General features: G+C 26.5%; 1 protein-coding gene across 1 annotated transcript in view; it reads right to left on the bottom strand.

The window, feature by feature from the left end:
• The window catches only part of LOC111629121, an 87761-nt gene that overhangs the window by 59046 nt on the left and 16532 nt on the right, over positions 1-12183 (bottom strand). Inside the window, exons 3-4 of the mRNA XM_023372991.1 lie at positions 9573-9647; positions 5789-5852 (exon numbers count right to left, since the gene is read on the bottom strand). Coding sequence (XP_023228759.1) covers positions 5789-5852; positions 9573-9647 — 139 coding nt within the window. The remainder of the gene's footprint in view (positions 1-5788; positions 5853-9572; positions 9648-12183) is intronic.

Genomic DNA, 12183 nt, shown 5'->3' with positions numbered 1-12183 from the left:
ACAGCGATTTTATTTAGCTTTATTAATTAATTTCAAATAAAGTATTTAATGGTATTTAATTAAGTAGAAACATTAACTAATATTTAAATTGATTAATTAAGGATGGGTAATATTTCCAACAGAATTCTTAATTATATTTATTAATAAATTCACTATGATTTTGGACAAATTTATTGTGATTCTGACCAGATACAAGTATCCCTCATATAAGACTAGTTATGTTCCAAAAAAGTGCCATGTTATGCAAATCCATGCTATACAAAACAAAGGACTAATACAAAACATGAGGTTAGGTTCCAAAAATTAACAAAAGTATACTATTCTTTTTCTTTACTAAGAAAAATATGTTTATTAAAGCAATCAACAATCTATTTCCAATTAATAATTAACTAACAATTACAATTAAAAGTACTGTATTATGCATTAATATTAATTTTAGTTAAACAAGGGTGATTTCTTTACAAAGTATTGTTATCTGAGCTTTTTTATTGTTGTTGATCAGAAATATTAGTAACATCTTCATTTTTCTTATTTTTATCATAAAAAATTTTTATATATGACAAAATAAAAATATGTTATTAATCAAAAATTTGTTTTAGGGGGCCCTTGTTTGTTCATTTAAGCACTGTGTGATTTTTCACCAGAATTTGTATTTGAATATTGAATTGTTTGAGTACCAATAAACCTTTGTATTTCACTTGTCATTTTTACAAATGATTACATTAGAGCATCAACTATTTGAATACTAATCAACCTAAACATCAGATAACCGAAAGTGATTCAGTCGGCAAATTCAAATTTCTGCTAGTGCTGTGGCACTGCAATATTTGGCTATGTCTTGGGCTACTCCAATATTATTTTTGTTGGTGTGTGTTTTAGCTGGCTGCACCTGCACGACCATATTGTATCATTAAAAATTATTTCTTTATTTTGCACAAACAAAATAAATATATTGAAAAATATAAAACCAAAAAGTTATATTTCGGAAGTTAATATAGTATCAAAAACATTCCAATTCAGCACGACACATGTCAAGAGGATGTTTAAGGATGCACCAGTATTTGAATGAAGTTTTTTTCCCCATCGTGAGTGGTGTATTTTGCTTCAGCTCATTGGAGAATATAGCCCAAGCAGCTGACATCTCCAGATAAACCCAAAAAAAAGAGTTTTTCTTGTTTTGTGTGGTGTTTTTCTGAGGACTGTGTTGTCGGGACATGCGTCATGCAGAATCAGAACATTTTTTGATACTAGATTAAATTCCAAAATATAATTTTTTTTTTCGTTTTTCTATTTTTCAATACATTTATTTTGTTTTTGCAAAATAAAAAAATAATTTTTAACAATACAATAGTCATGATTATTATTTTTAAAAAATTTTCGTTAGGCTTAACATTGACGAAAATTCAACGCAAAGCAACACGCAACAGAAAAATTTCAACATGGGATAGGTTAATACATTTTTTCATACATGATCAGTTATTCGAACAACCCCAGTCCAGAATTGTTTTGGANATTGACGAAAATTCAACGCAAAGCAACACGCAACAGAAAAATTTCAACATGGGATAGGTTAATATATTTTTTCATACATGATCAGTTATTCGAACAACCCCAGTCCAGAATTGTTTTGGATAATCGATGCTCTATTGTAGTTGCATTTTACTCCACTCTTCTCCTGCTGCTTTCAGTAGTCCATAAATTGCTATAGGTCTGCATTTAAAATAGCTCTTTTTAACAATCTAAAGGCACAATAGATTGTTGAAGACAAATCATGGGACTTTTGAAGGAATACAGTGAAAAGATATATCTTGATACCTATGTTTTGTGGGTTTTTAAAAAATTTAATGGTAAATTTTGATTATGACTGGTAGTCTTATCACAACAGAGTTCTACTCTTCAAAGGTTCTGTGGATAAAGATATGGTATTTATTTTTTAAGTACCATTCCATTAAACGTTATTTTGATAATATGCAAAATTGATTTTAACATTCATCTTTAATTTTCTGTTGCAAACATCTCTTTTCCTCTTTTGAGAGTATAATGATCTTTTTTGTTGCAATCATTAAGTAGATCCATGCTTCATAGTCACAATATATTTCTCCCTCTTTCTGGTTAAATGATTTTTCATAAAGCAATCTACAATGTGTTCTGTGTTGAGTCTCATGCCTAGATAAAAAAATGACTAATATAAACAAAAAACATGTTTAAATTTTAAATCTTTGTTTATTTTCTTATTTACAATTCATACACCACTGCAATTTTTCTTTGAGTTGATGAATTTTCTTTTTAAAATCAGAGATCTTTTGAAGTGTCAAAGAACTATGAGGAAAAGTCATTAAAAAACAGGAATTTTAAAATAACTTCTTTTACAAGAGTACTATAAATTGTTTTTGTCTTATTTTTTGACATAATCATCATGCTTTGCAACACTTGGTCCACCAGTCCACAAATTTCCAGATGTTCTCAAGAAAAAAGTTTTTTGGTATGGCCTTTAACCAACTTTGCACCATCTCTTCAGTGTCATCAGCAAACATCAGTAAATGTCCTTTCAAATATCCAGACAAATGAAAATCTGATAGCACTAAGTCTAAACCATATAATGAATGTTTCATCATCTTAAATTTAAGATCACTTAGTGTATCTACTAAATATGCTGGTGATCAATGGACAGCTGCCTTGAAACTCATCTGCTACACACTTTCCTATTTCAAAGGTCATCATGCAATAATATTGTGAAAACAATAAATCAAATATAACCTCTAAAATGTTTCTTACACTTCTGGTACAATAAATAGCATTCAAAAAGTAACACATGCACAACTTACCAAAAACTTCCAGCATCCAAATGAAGCCAAAATACTATCATTAGTATATGAGTGTCAAGGGTGACTGATGCAAAATAACATCAATTTGGCAAAGAAAGTGTTAATGTCTCTAGCTGGTGAACAATATAACTAACCTAACCTAGCCATATAGCTAGGGTTGCCAAAACTCGCTTTGAATTGAACTATCTAGTTCAGGGGTCGCCAAAGTGGTCACTGTAACATTATTGGGGGTCGATTATCAAGCTTAAGCTAAGGATAAGGGAGAGCTAAGGATCAAGCTTATCCATCTCACTGATTGTCAGTTACAAAAATTATTATTAACAAATATATAACAAATGAAAAAAATGCAAAATTAAAAAATTAAAATAGTAAGTATTTTGTTTTGCTTGTAACAAACTTTTTGGTGTGGGTCAATGTGAGGTTTTGAAAACTTGTAGGGGGTCAATGATCAAAAAAGTTTGCCGACCCTTGATCTAGTTATATAGGTCACTTCTATATCCAACTGAAAAGCAAACCGAACACTAGACAATTTCATGCCAATAATGTACCATTCTAATACAGTGGAACCTGATTAACTTTAACTGGGATAACTCAAAGTCATGTTTACTCAAAAGTCATTTTCTTTCCCTGATTGTCCAAATGTAGGAATTTACATATGAAATCAAACCAGTTAACTCAAATTTGTTGAACTTCTTAACTTAAATAGTGGTTTTGATACATATTTTCATAAACTCTGTAAAATTTTAATTTTCTGTCAAATAAAATAATTAACATTCATCTATTGAATAACTAATCAAACTTTCTATAAAGTGTGAGAATCATATATGAATAAAAATAAACATCATGTCATGTGACAGTGGGGGTGGCTTCCAGACAGCATATGTGACCTAGACTGTAACTGCCATTCAACCTGCATTTTTCTGAACTTGGTTTTCTTTTATTTGATTGCCAATGGATTTCTCTGACTAGCTGATGTAATAAATAAATGGATTTTTAATAAATTTTTCAAAAAATTATTATAGTCCAATTCTAAGTAAAAATTTAAAACTGTGTGGCAAAACTTTAAAAAGATAACAATCATAGAGTAGTTTTTGTGATAAAAAATAATGAATAGATTGATTCTAGGCTTGAAATATTGCAATTAAAAAAATCCTTACTAAATACTTAGGAGTGAATGGATCAGTCATTCAGAAAAGCACTTCTTGATAGCTTATTTTCTCATTCAATTAAGCATTTGAGTTTCTGGACAGCACAGTTACATTGATGCAATGATTCCATGTAATAAGATCCATGGACGTATGTGGATAGTTTATTATGGGTCACTGATAAACCAATGCACAAAATCTTGATTTTTAGTTGAACCTTCATAACTCAAAACTTTTTAACTCAAAGTCTGAATTTCTTACCCCAACCGATTCGAGTTAACCAGGTTCCACTGTAAGGTTAGTCAAAATTATTCACAGTAAAGTATTTCTGTTGAAGTTTCTTGATACTGATTCAAGATAATGTTATCTTTTTTTCTAGTAGAACATGGATTATATATTTTCTTGGCAATTCTATACTGATGCCATTTTGAACAAACAGATGTGATAATTTTAATATTTCTGGCAGTCATACTTTTCCATTATTAATTGATATAATAATTGGCTTATGCCAGAATTCACATCAGCCATTCTTTCAAGTACAATGCAGTTAATAAAAAAATAATATGAAATAAATAACAATGTAATAATAATCTACTTATTTAAAAATGGAAAATTTCTTTCAAAATTGGCAGATGGCACTGAATCAAATGTGATAATTGGCTATGAATGAGAAAGAAGTATATATTTTTAAGGAATAAGCTTCATAGTACCAAAATACAACATCTTCAGTTTAAATAAAAATTTCAGACTGAAAACACAGTTACCAAAAAAGTTAGTGGTTTCTAACAAGACTGGACATATTTCCATGATTATTTTGAATTTCAGTTTAAGCAAACAATAACTTTATTAATAACATCACTTTTTTAATGCCTATTACTTTTTAAGTTAAAAATATGGAATGATTTTTTTATATGGAATGATTATTTACTGATTATACCAATTATTAGAGAATCAATCATCACTTGACAATTAACTTGTGGAGGAGCCAATTAATGATTAGCAAATAATAAGTACATCTCTCTACTAACCACCTACCTGTAGCCAAATTACTTTGTTTTGGATTATTAATTAGAGACTTAGAATAGTCTGATAAAAATCCATAGATTATCTCATTTGCAGTGAGATAATATAAATAAAAGTTCACTTAACATTTGATTTTTTTTTAAATTTTTGAATTATTAAAATTTGCTAAAATTTAAAAAAGAAAATCATTTTTCAAAATAACTTTAAATGACTGATTCATTGAATACTTTAATTTTATGATAAAATGTTTTTCAATTAGATGCACTTCCCCTGAAGATGAACTATAAAACTGAACTTTTAAAGTTTTATAGCTCATCTTCATAGAAATTAGCTGTATTTACAGTACATATAGCTCATCTTGAGATTGATATTTTACATAATTTATATCCAATAAAACAATTTTAACTGTTCATTAAAAAATAATAATTTAACAGCATTTCTAAATTAAATTTTATATTTAAATCTCAAATTTACTGGTATCATCATAAAAAAAATAATTATTGATTCTTTCAAATATCTCAAAATAGTTAATATTTTATTTTGTTTATAATATAGTTTAATATATATATACACACACACACACAGTTTATTAAAATAAAAAATTTCATAGAAACATGTATCAATGTACTGTACTTTATAGTATTAAATTTAAAGACATTTTCATGAAAAAATTTGTAGTTAAAATTTAATAATAAAACTGTACTATTCAAAAAATGCAAATATTTTTTAACAAAATAAACAAAAAAAAACAAACACATACAATCTACATACATAAATAAATATAAAATTTCTTACCAACTGAAGAACACTGTCAATTGCTCTATTATATTTTTCACATAAAGTCTTCATACTTTCATAACTATAAAAATTTCAAAATTCTAAATTTATTCTCTTACTTATACATATAGTATAAATGTTTTTGATTTATATTATATTCATTAACATATTTATGATTTTTAAAGAACAGATGCATCAGACATTTCATTCTCAAACTCTTTTAATGCACATAATATTAAACAATTATTAGAATTAAAATGTTTTTGATTCAATTATAAATTGTTTTTCATTCATCAGATATTTTAAAGTTTTTATTACATAGTTTCTACTAACTATAATGCAATTTTTTAAATTAGCTTTATATTATTTGTTAGAAATTCATACAATACAAAAAGAAATTCCCAAATTAACAATAAACTATCAAATCTGAAATTATTAATTATAAAAAAATTTTTATGTTAATATATTTTCTATTACATAAATTGATGAAAAAAATATTTATAAATTTACAATTTTGTTTTAATTTAGATATAAGTATTTAATTTTGAAACATTAAAAAACAGATTAAATATAAATTATGTAAATCTATATTGAAAATAATAAATAACTTGTACATTAATCTGTTTTGAAATCAAATTATAATATATATATTATATATTTGATTATTTCATAGGAAAGCAATGCTGGAAAGTTCATTGCAAAATGTACTCATCTGTTCTTTTAAATTTATAAAATATCTAATTTCAGATTTCAGTTCAGTTAATAGTTTATTTATATCTTTACTGCATTATTAAAATAAAATATTTTATTCATTATATCAGTATTCATCAAAATGAAAAAAATTAATATGCCCCAGAATTTACTAGACTGAACTGGATTTTTCTACAAGACACTAGAATGCAAAGGCTGTATGGATGACCTAAATTTTGTCTATTATGAGTGGGCCTGACAAACAAATGCAGTTTTGTTTTTACAAAGTTTAACAAACTTCTAATTTGCAATAGTTACAAAAGTAGGTTTTGTAAATTAGATGTTTGTAAAAATCATTTGTTATAGAAAGACATCTATTTAAAATATAATTCATTTGATTATTTTTCTTATATTAAACATTATACTAAACTATTACACATATATTTTGAAAAACAATCAAAAGGACAAATAGCACTGCAGAATGAGTGTAATATCCATTACTTTTATTAGAAAAAACAAAGTTATATTTATTAAATTAATTCTTCATAAATGTAAATTATATTTTCATATAAATAAAATCCTTATTAACAAAATAAACACAAATATATTTTCATTTCTTCTCTGTAGTTTCCTGACTTATATAAACATTTTATTCATATTTTTGTTTTCTTAATAAAATAACTGTAACAAAAGTTTGGACCAGACAAACAATTGCACAGATAAATAACATTTTTTTTAATGAATATTCACTAAAAAGTTCATTTGTTTCTTAAAAATGGATTAAATATAAGGTAATTTAAATCAAAAATAATAATTTATATAAATACATTAATCTGGTTTTCTTTTTAACATTTTCAAACTTCTGGACTGAATATCTGGACATTGTAATTTTCACTAATAATTTAGATATTTATTACATTAGGGCAGTATTTTGTTTGGTCTGTGACACAAACTGTTCTATGGGGATGAAAAAGAATGTAATCCATAAAAACTTAAAATATGAGATATCAGTTTTATTCAAATAATAGCTACTATTTCAGAATGCATATTTTCACTACAGTTACTATTTGAGGGTGGTTATTAATTCCTTTGCAAATAGTTATTTGCAAAGGAAGTAATTATTGATAAAATATTTATGAAAGTTTATACTTGAAATGGTAACTGGAACCTATTTTTATAATGAGTGTTATCTTCTACATACACCTACTATAATATACTATAATACAAAAATAATTAAAAAAACACCTACTATATATTGTATATTTTACATATTTCATTTTCTATTAAATATATAAATATGGTATCTATCTACTGTGCTTTATGATATTTATTAATTTTATATTGTTTATCTAAGTTTTCAGAAATCCTTAAACAAACACAGCTATTATTTGAGGGTAGTTATTTCAAGTTTTAAAGACAAAATGCAGTTACTATTCAAGTAAAGCCAGTACTGAAAAAGTAATAAAATTTCCAATAAAAATAAATTTGATATCTTTAAAAACATTATTATTGTTATTCAAGTGAAATATAAGATGATAGTTCTGATTGAAATTGTCATGTATAATATACTTATACAGGATTCATTCATATAAAAGCAATGCTGGAAAGTTCATGCTATATGTGAGCAGAAGCATATTAAATTCTTGCCGTTTGTATTATACTTTAATTACTTTTTATACTCTAACTTGGTTTCACTTTCTCAATCAACAAGACTAAATTTTGGCATTAACTGATAAATTTCCTCTAATCATAAAAAAATATCCCAATCTACACTCACGTATGGCATGAACTTCTGAACATCATTTTCATATGAACATTTATTCATGGCACATCCTGTACATTTGCAATAGACTTATAAGAAAATTATTAAACTACTTATTATCAGGAGTGCAGACCCAAAATTTCCCCCAAAAATAGTGCACACTATTACACAAAATAAAACAACAATTTATGAACAAATTAATAATCAGCACTACATAGTTTGGAAAATTCAAATTAAATCATACAAATAATCAACTAGGCATACCATATAATTTTCCATGCTGATAAATTAATGCCAAATTTTTTTTATAAAAAGTGCTTTAATTTAAATTAAGCATGTGTCACTCACTATCGTAGGATAACATATATAATTATAAACTTGTTGTAACATTTTGATTAATAGAAATAAAATTAAAGTTGTCACCAATGCTACAGATTACTTATTTTTAGCACAAAGTGCTAATTAACAGACTTTTGACATCCAAAAAAATGAAAAATTTCCTTATGATGACCTTGCAATTTTTTGCAAAGAGATAAGTTTTTTTTTTTTAACAGTTTTTGACTGACATTTCCTTATAATTATTATTGTTATTGTTACTTTTAAAAATGAAATCATAATTTTATAACATTTTAAAATTTATTATAAAATAAAAAAAACATTAACATTGACATATATTTATGAACATATACAAAAAATAATGTTTATAAAATTATGATATTTGTATTTAGCTTTTCAATCAAAACAATTCAGAAAAGATATTTATAAAGTACAAGATTAATAAACTATTGAAAAACTGTTTTAATTTAAAAATTTTCCATGCAGGGAAGAGTATAAATATTTTGTTTTAATTCATGCTCATGTAGAATTTCATCCGTTAAATAGAATTGAAAAAGTTTTGAAATAAAAACAGATTATTTTGATTTAATGCTCTGTTTCAGTTTCTCATAAAAACTAAAACTGTGGTTTGGCAAGTGAGACCAACTTTGTGCTTGCAATAAGTACAAGTAGTCAGTAATGTAACAAGTGACTAAAGTGATCAGAAATAAAATAAAGAACATTCCAATTCTACTTTTAAAATAGTTTCCCTGCATTTTGGCAAATTTTCCCAATTAATGTCTATAGGCTTAGCCAAGATGCTACTCCACTTTACTATAATGTTACAGCAGTTATTGTCATATTTTTTCTGCTACAAATTTCCCTGGGATGGCTTTAATTTCTCCCCAAACCTAGTTCATTCAATTGGATCTATTCTGTACCCCTGCTGATTCCTACATAGAAAAGTTTGGAAAACTGAATCCTTGATTACAGTTATGTAACTATGTATATATATATAAATATATTTTTTTTTACCTTTTTGTATCATAATCATGTAAAACATAATTTTCCATAGCCAATTTCAATTCAGGAAAATCTTCACAGACCCATCTATAAAATAAGACACATATACATTAGTCAAATTAAATAATTATTTTATTTAGAAATTATGGTATGAATTGTTAGTTTTATTAAAAATTGACTATGGCAATTTAAAGTATTAAAAATTAAGTATTAGATAAATAAAATACCGTATATTAATAAATACATAAGACTAATACACTTGATGTCAATAATACTATGTTTAACAACCTTCGATGTATTATTTCTCCATTTTGTAGCATTAATCTGATTCCATATAAGATTGTGGTGTTTAAGGTCTTAATAAAGCGAGCACACGCACACACATATGCACGCACACAGCTCCAATATATTAGATATGAGCAATGAATTGAAATAAATTAAAAACATTTCCACTGTGTATAACTTCCATCTCCACAAAATCTAGAAGTTTACATTATTGTATGAATACACTCAATGATTTATCATCCACTATATTGCATTACTGGTAAACCAATTTACTAATTATCAGTTAAAAATGCATTGATAAACATACCAATTTGATACAAACATACATCTGAAATGTAAAAAATTGCATTAAGTAAAAACTTTGACAATTTAGACAACAGTCAAACTTTTTCTTAGGAGTTTCTGTAAAAATCTTGTGGATACCACTTAATTGCACCAAGCTAATCTTCGCCAAAGAAACTACTAAAAGTTTTGACTGTCGTCTAAATTAGCATAAGTTTTTACTTGAAACAATTTTTTACATCTCAGATGTTTTTGTTTGGATATTAATTGTTTTTTGTTTAATAATTGTATTATTACATCAAAAACATATAATGATGATGTACAATTCAGAAGGTGCTGATCAAAATGAATTGCTAACCAATGCTTTCCATACACCATTTAGAAAAATTGTTAGAAAGTTTTAATTCACATAAATTTGAGCATTTGTTATTCTGAGTAACATTTTGAATAAAATTCATTTGCTTCAATGCAATTTTATTCTTATAAGCTTAAAATTAAGCCATAAAACTGAATTTGCTCTATGGGAACTCTGTGAACTTCAACCTATCGACCCAGAACTTTCACGAGCACCTTGCCAATAACAAGAAAGGCTTAAGTTTAAAATTTTTTGCTTTCTAGACCCAGTAGTTTTCTCTCTACAAGCATCTTTAAAGATAATTGTTTTCTTAGGTAATGTGCAAAATTTTCTATAAAGCAATTGCCGAAATATAAGCAATTGAAAAGTGCAAAAATTACCAAAACAGCTATATTTTTTTTTTCTTTTTTTTCTTCATCTAGCACTGCTTTTGTAAAGATAATTCCTAATTTTTTTTATCAACACATAGCTATCTGAAATGAGTACAGTGGTACCTTGACTTACAAATGACCCAACTTGAGAGTTTTTTGATAAATGAGCTGTCTTTCAGCCAATCTTTTGCTTTGAGTTGAGAGCTAAAATTTGGATTATGATACCCCAGCTTCAGATACCTCACCACTAGTTGGCACAGCAATTGCCACAGCAAACCATAGATTAAGAAAAAGATGAAAACTGCTGTAATTTTCTCATTTTTGTTACCCTTCCAATGTCCAACAGGCCACCTTATAGAAAAATACATGACTGAATTGCATAGGCATTAGTTCATTTCCATGTTGTGTGCGACGCCACTCATTTCTTGAATTTTCCATCTTTTCTTTTTTTATCTATGTAGCGAATGTTGCAACATCCGCAAAACCAATTTATTGCAGTACATTCTATTGTGTTTTTATACAATATTTTTTATTTATAAGTATATTTTTTTTTAACATTTAAAAATATGTAACAAAAAAATTTGAGGTGTTTTGGAAGGTCCAGAATAAATTAATGGCATTTCAATGGGGAAAATTGATTTGGCATATGAGTAATTTGAGTTACAAGTTCCACCATGGAATGAATTAAATTCTTAAGTCAAGGTACCACTGTACTGTACTTTAAATAAAAAATGCTGAAGATGAATCAATCAGAAAAAAGAGTAGAAAAGAGCCATTCACTTTCAAAGTAATAATACTTTGCAAATGACAGCCACCTGAATCAGTTGAAGATGAATCTGAAAGTGATGATGATGTACCTTACCAGAGGTGTAATTCTTGATCATCTTGATTGATCAAGCTGATGGTATGGGTGATGTAATGCTTTAAACAAAGTTATAAGTACTGCATTAAAAATACCTATTGCAGATAAAATTTTCAAATTTTGTATTCGTGCAGAGTAATTTCCATGCAATCTATAAATACTTGTTTGTTTTTTATGCATTTTGCTATGGAGATCAGATACTGGTATAAGCTGAAACTGGACAGTAACTAGAGAGACAAAAATTAGCTTACATACTTTTCCAGCAACTTAATCTTTAATCAAACTAATTTTCAAGCTTGATTAATAAACCTTCATCAGGATTTTTGAACAGAAATTCAGTTTAGAACAATATTTTTCAGAAAAATCCTAGATAAAAAGCATCCTAGAAATATCCTAAAGAATTTAAACTAAATTTTTTAAAAAGATAAAACATGAAAATTTATTACTCTAATTAATGATTATTGGAAG

The sequence above is a fragment of the Centruroides sculpturatus genome, unplaced genomic scaffold (genome assembly GCF_000671375.1).
Source record: "Centruroides sculpturatus isolate CEXI.00-Female unplaced genomic scaffold, Cexi_2.0 scaffold639, whole genome shotgun sequence".
Classification (NCBI taxonomy): Eukaryota; Metazoa; Arthropoda; class Arachnida; order Scorpiones; family Buthidae; genus Centruroides; species Centruroides sculpturatus.
This window is presented reverse-complemented; position numbering and strand designations above follow the sequence as displayed.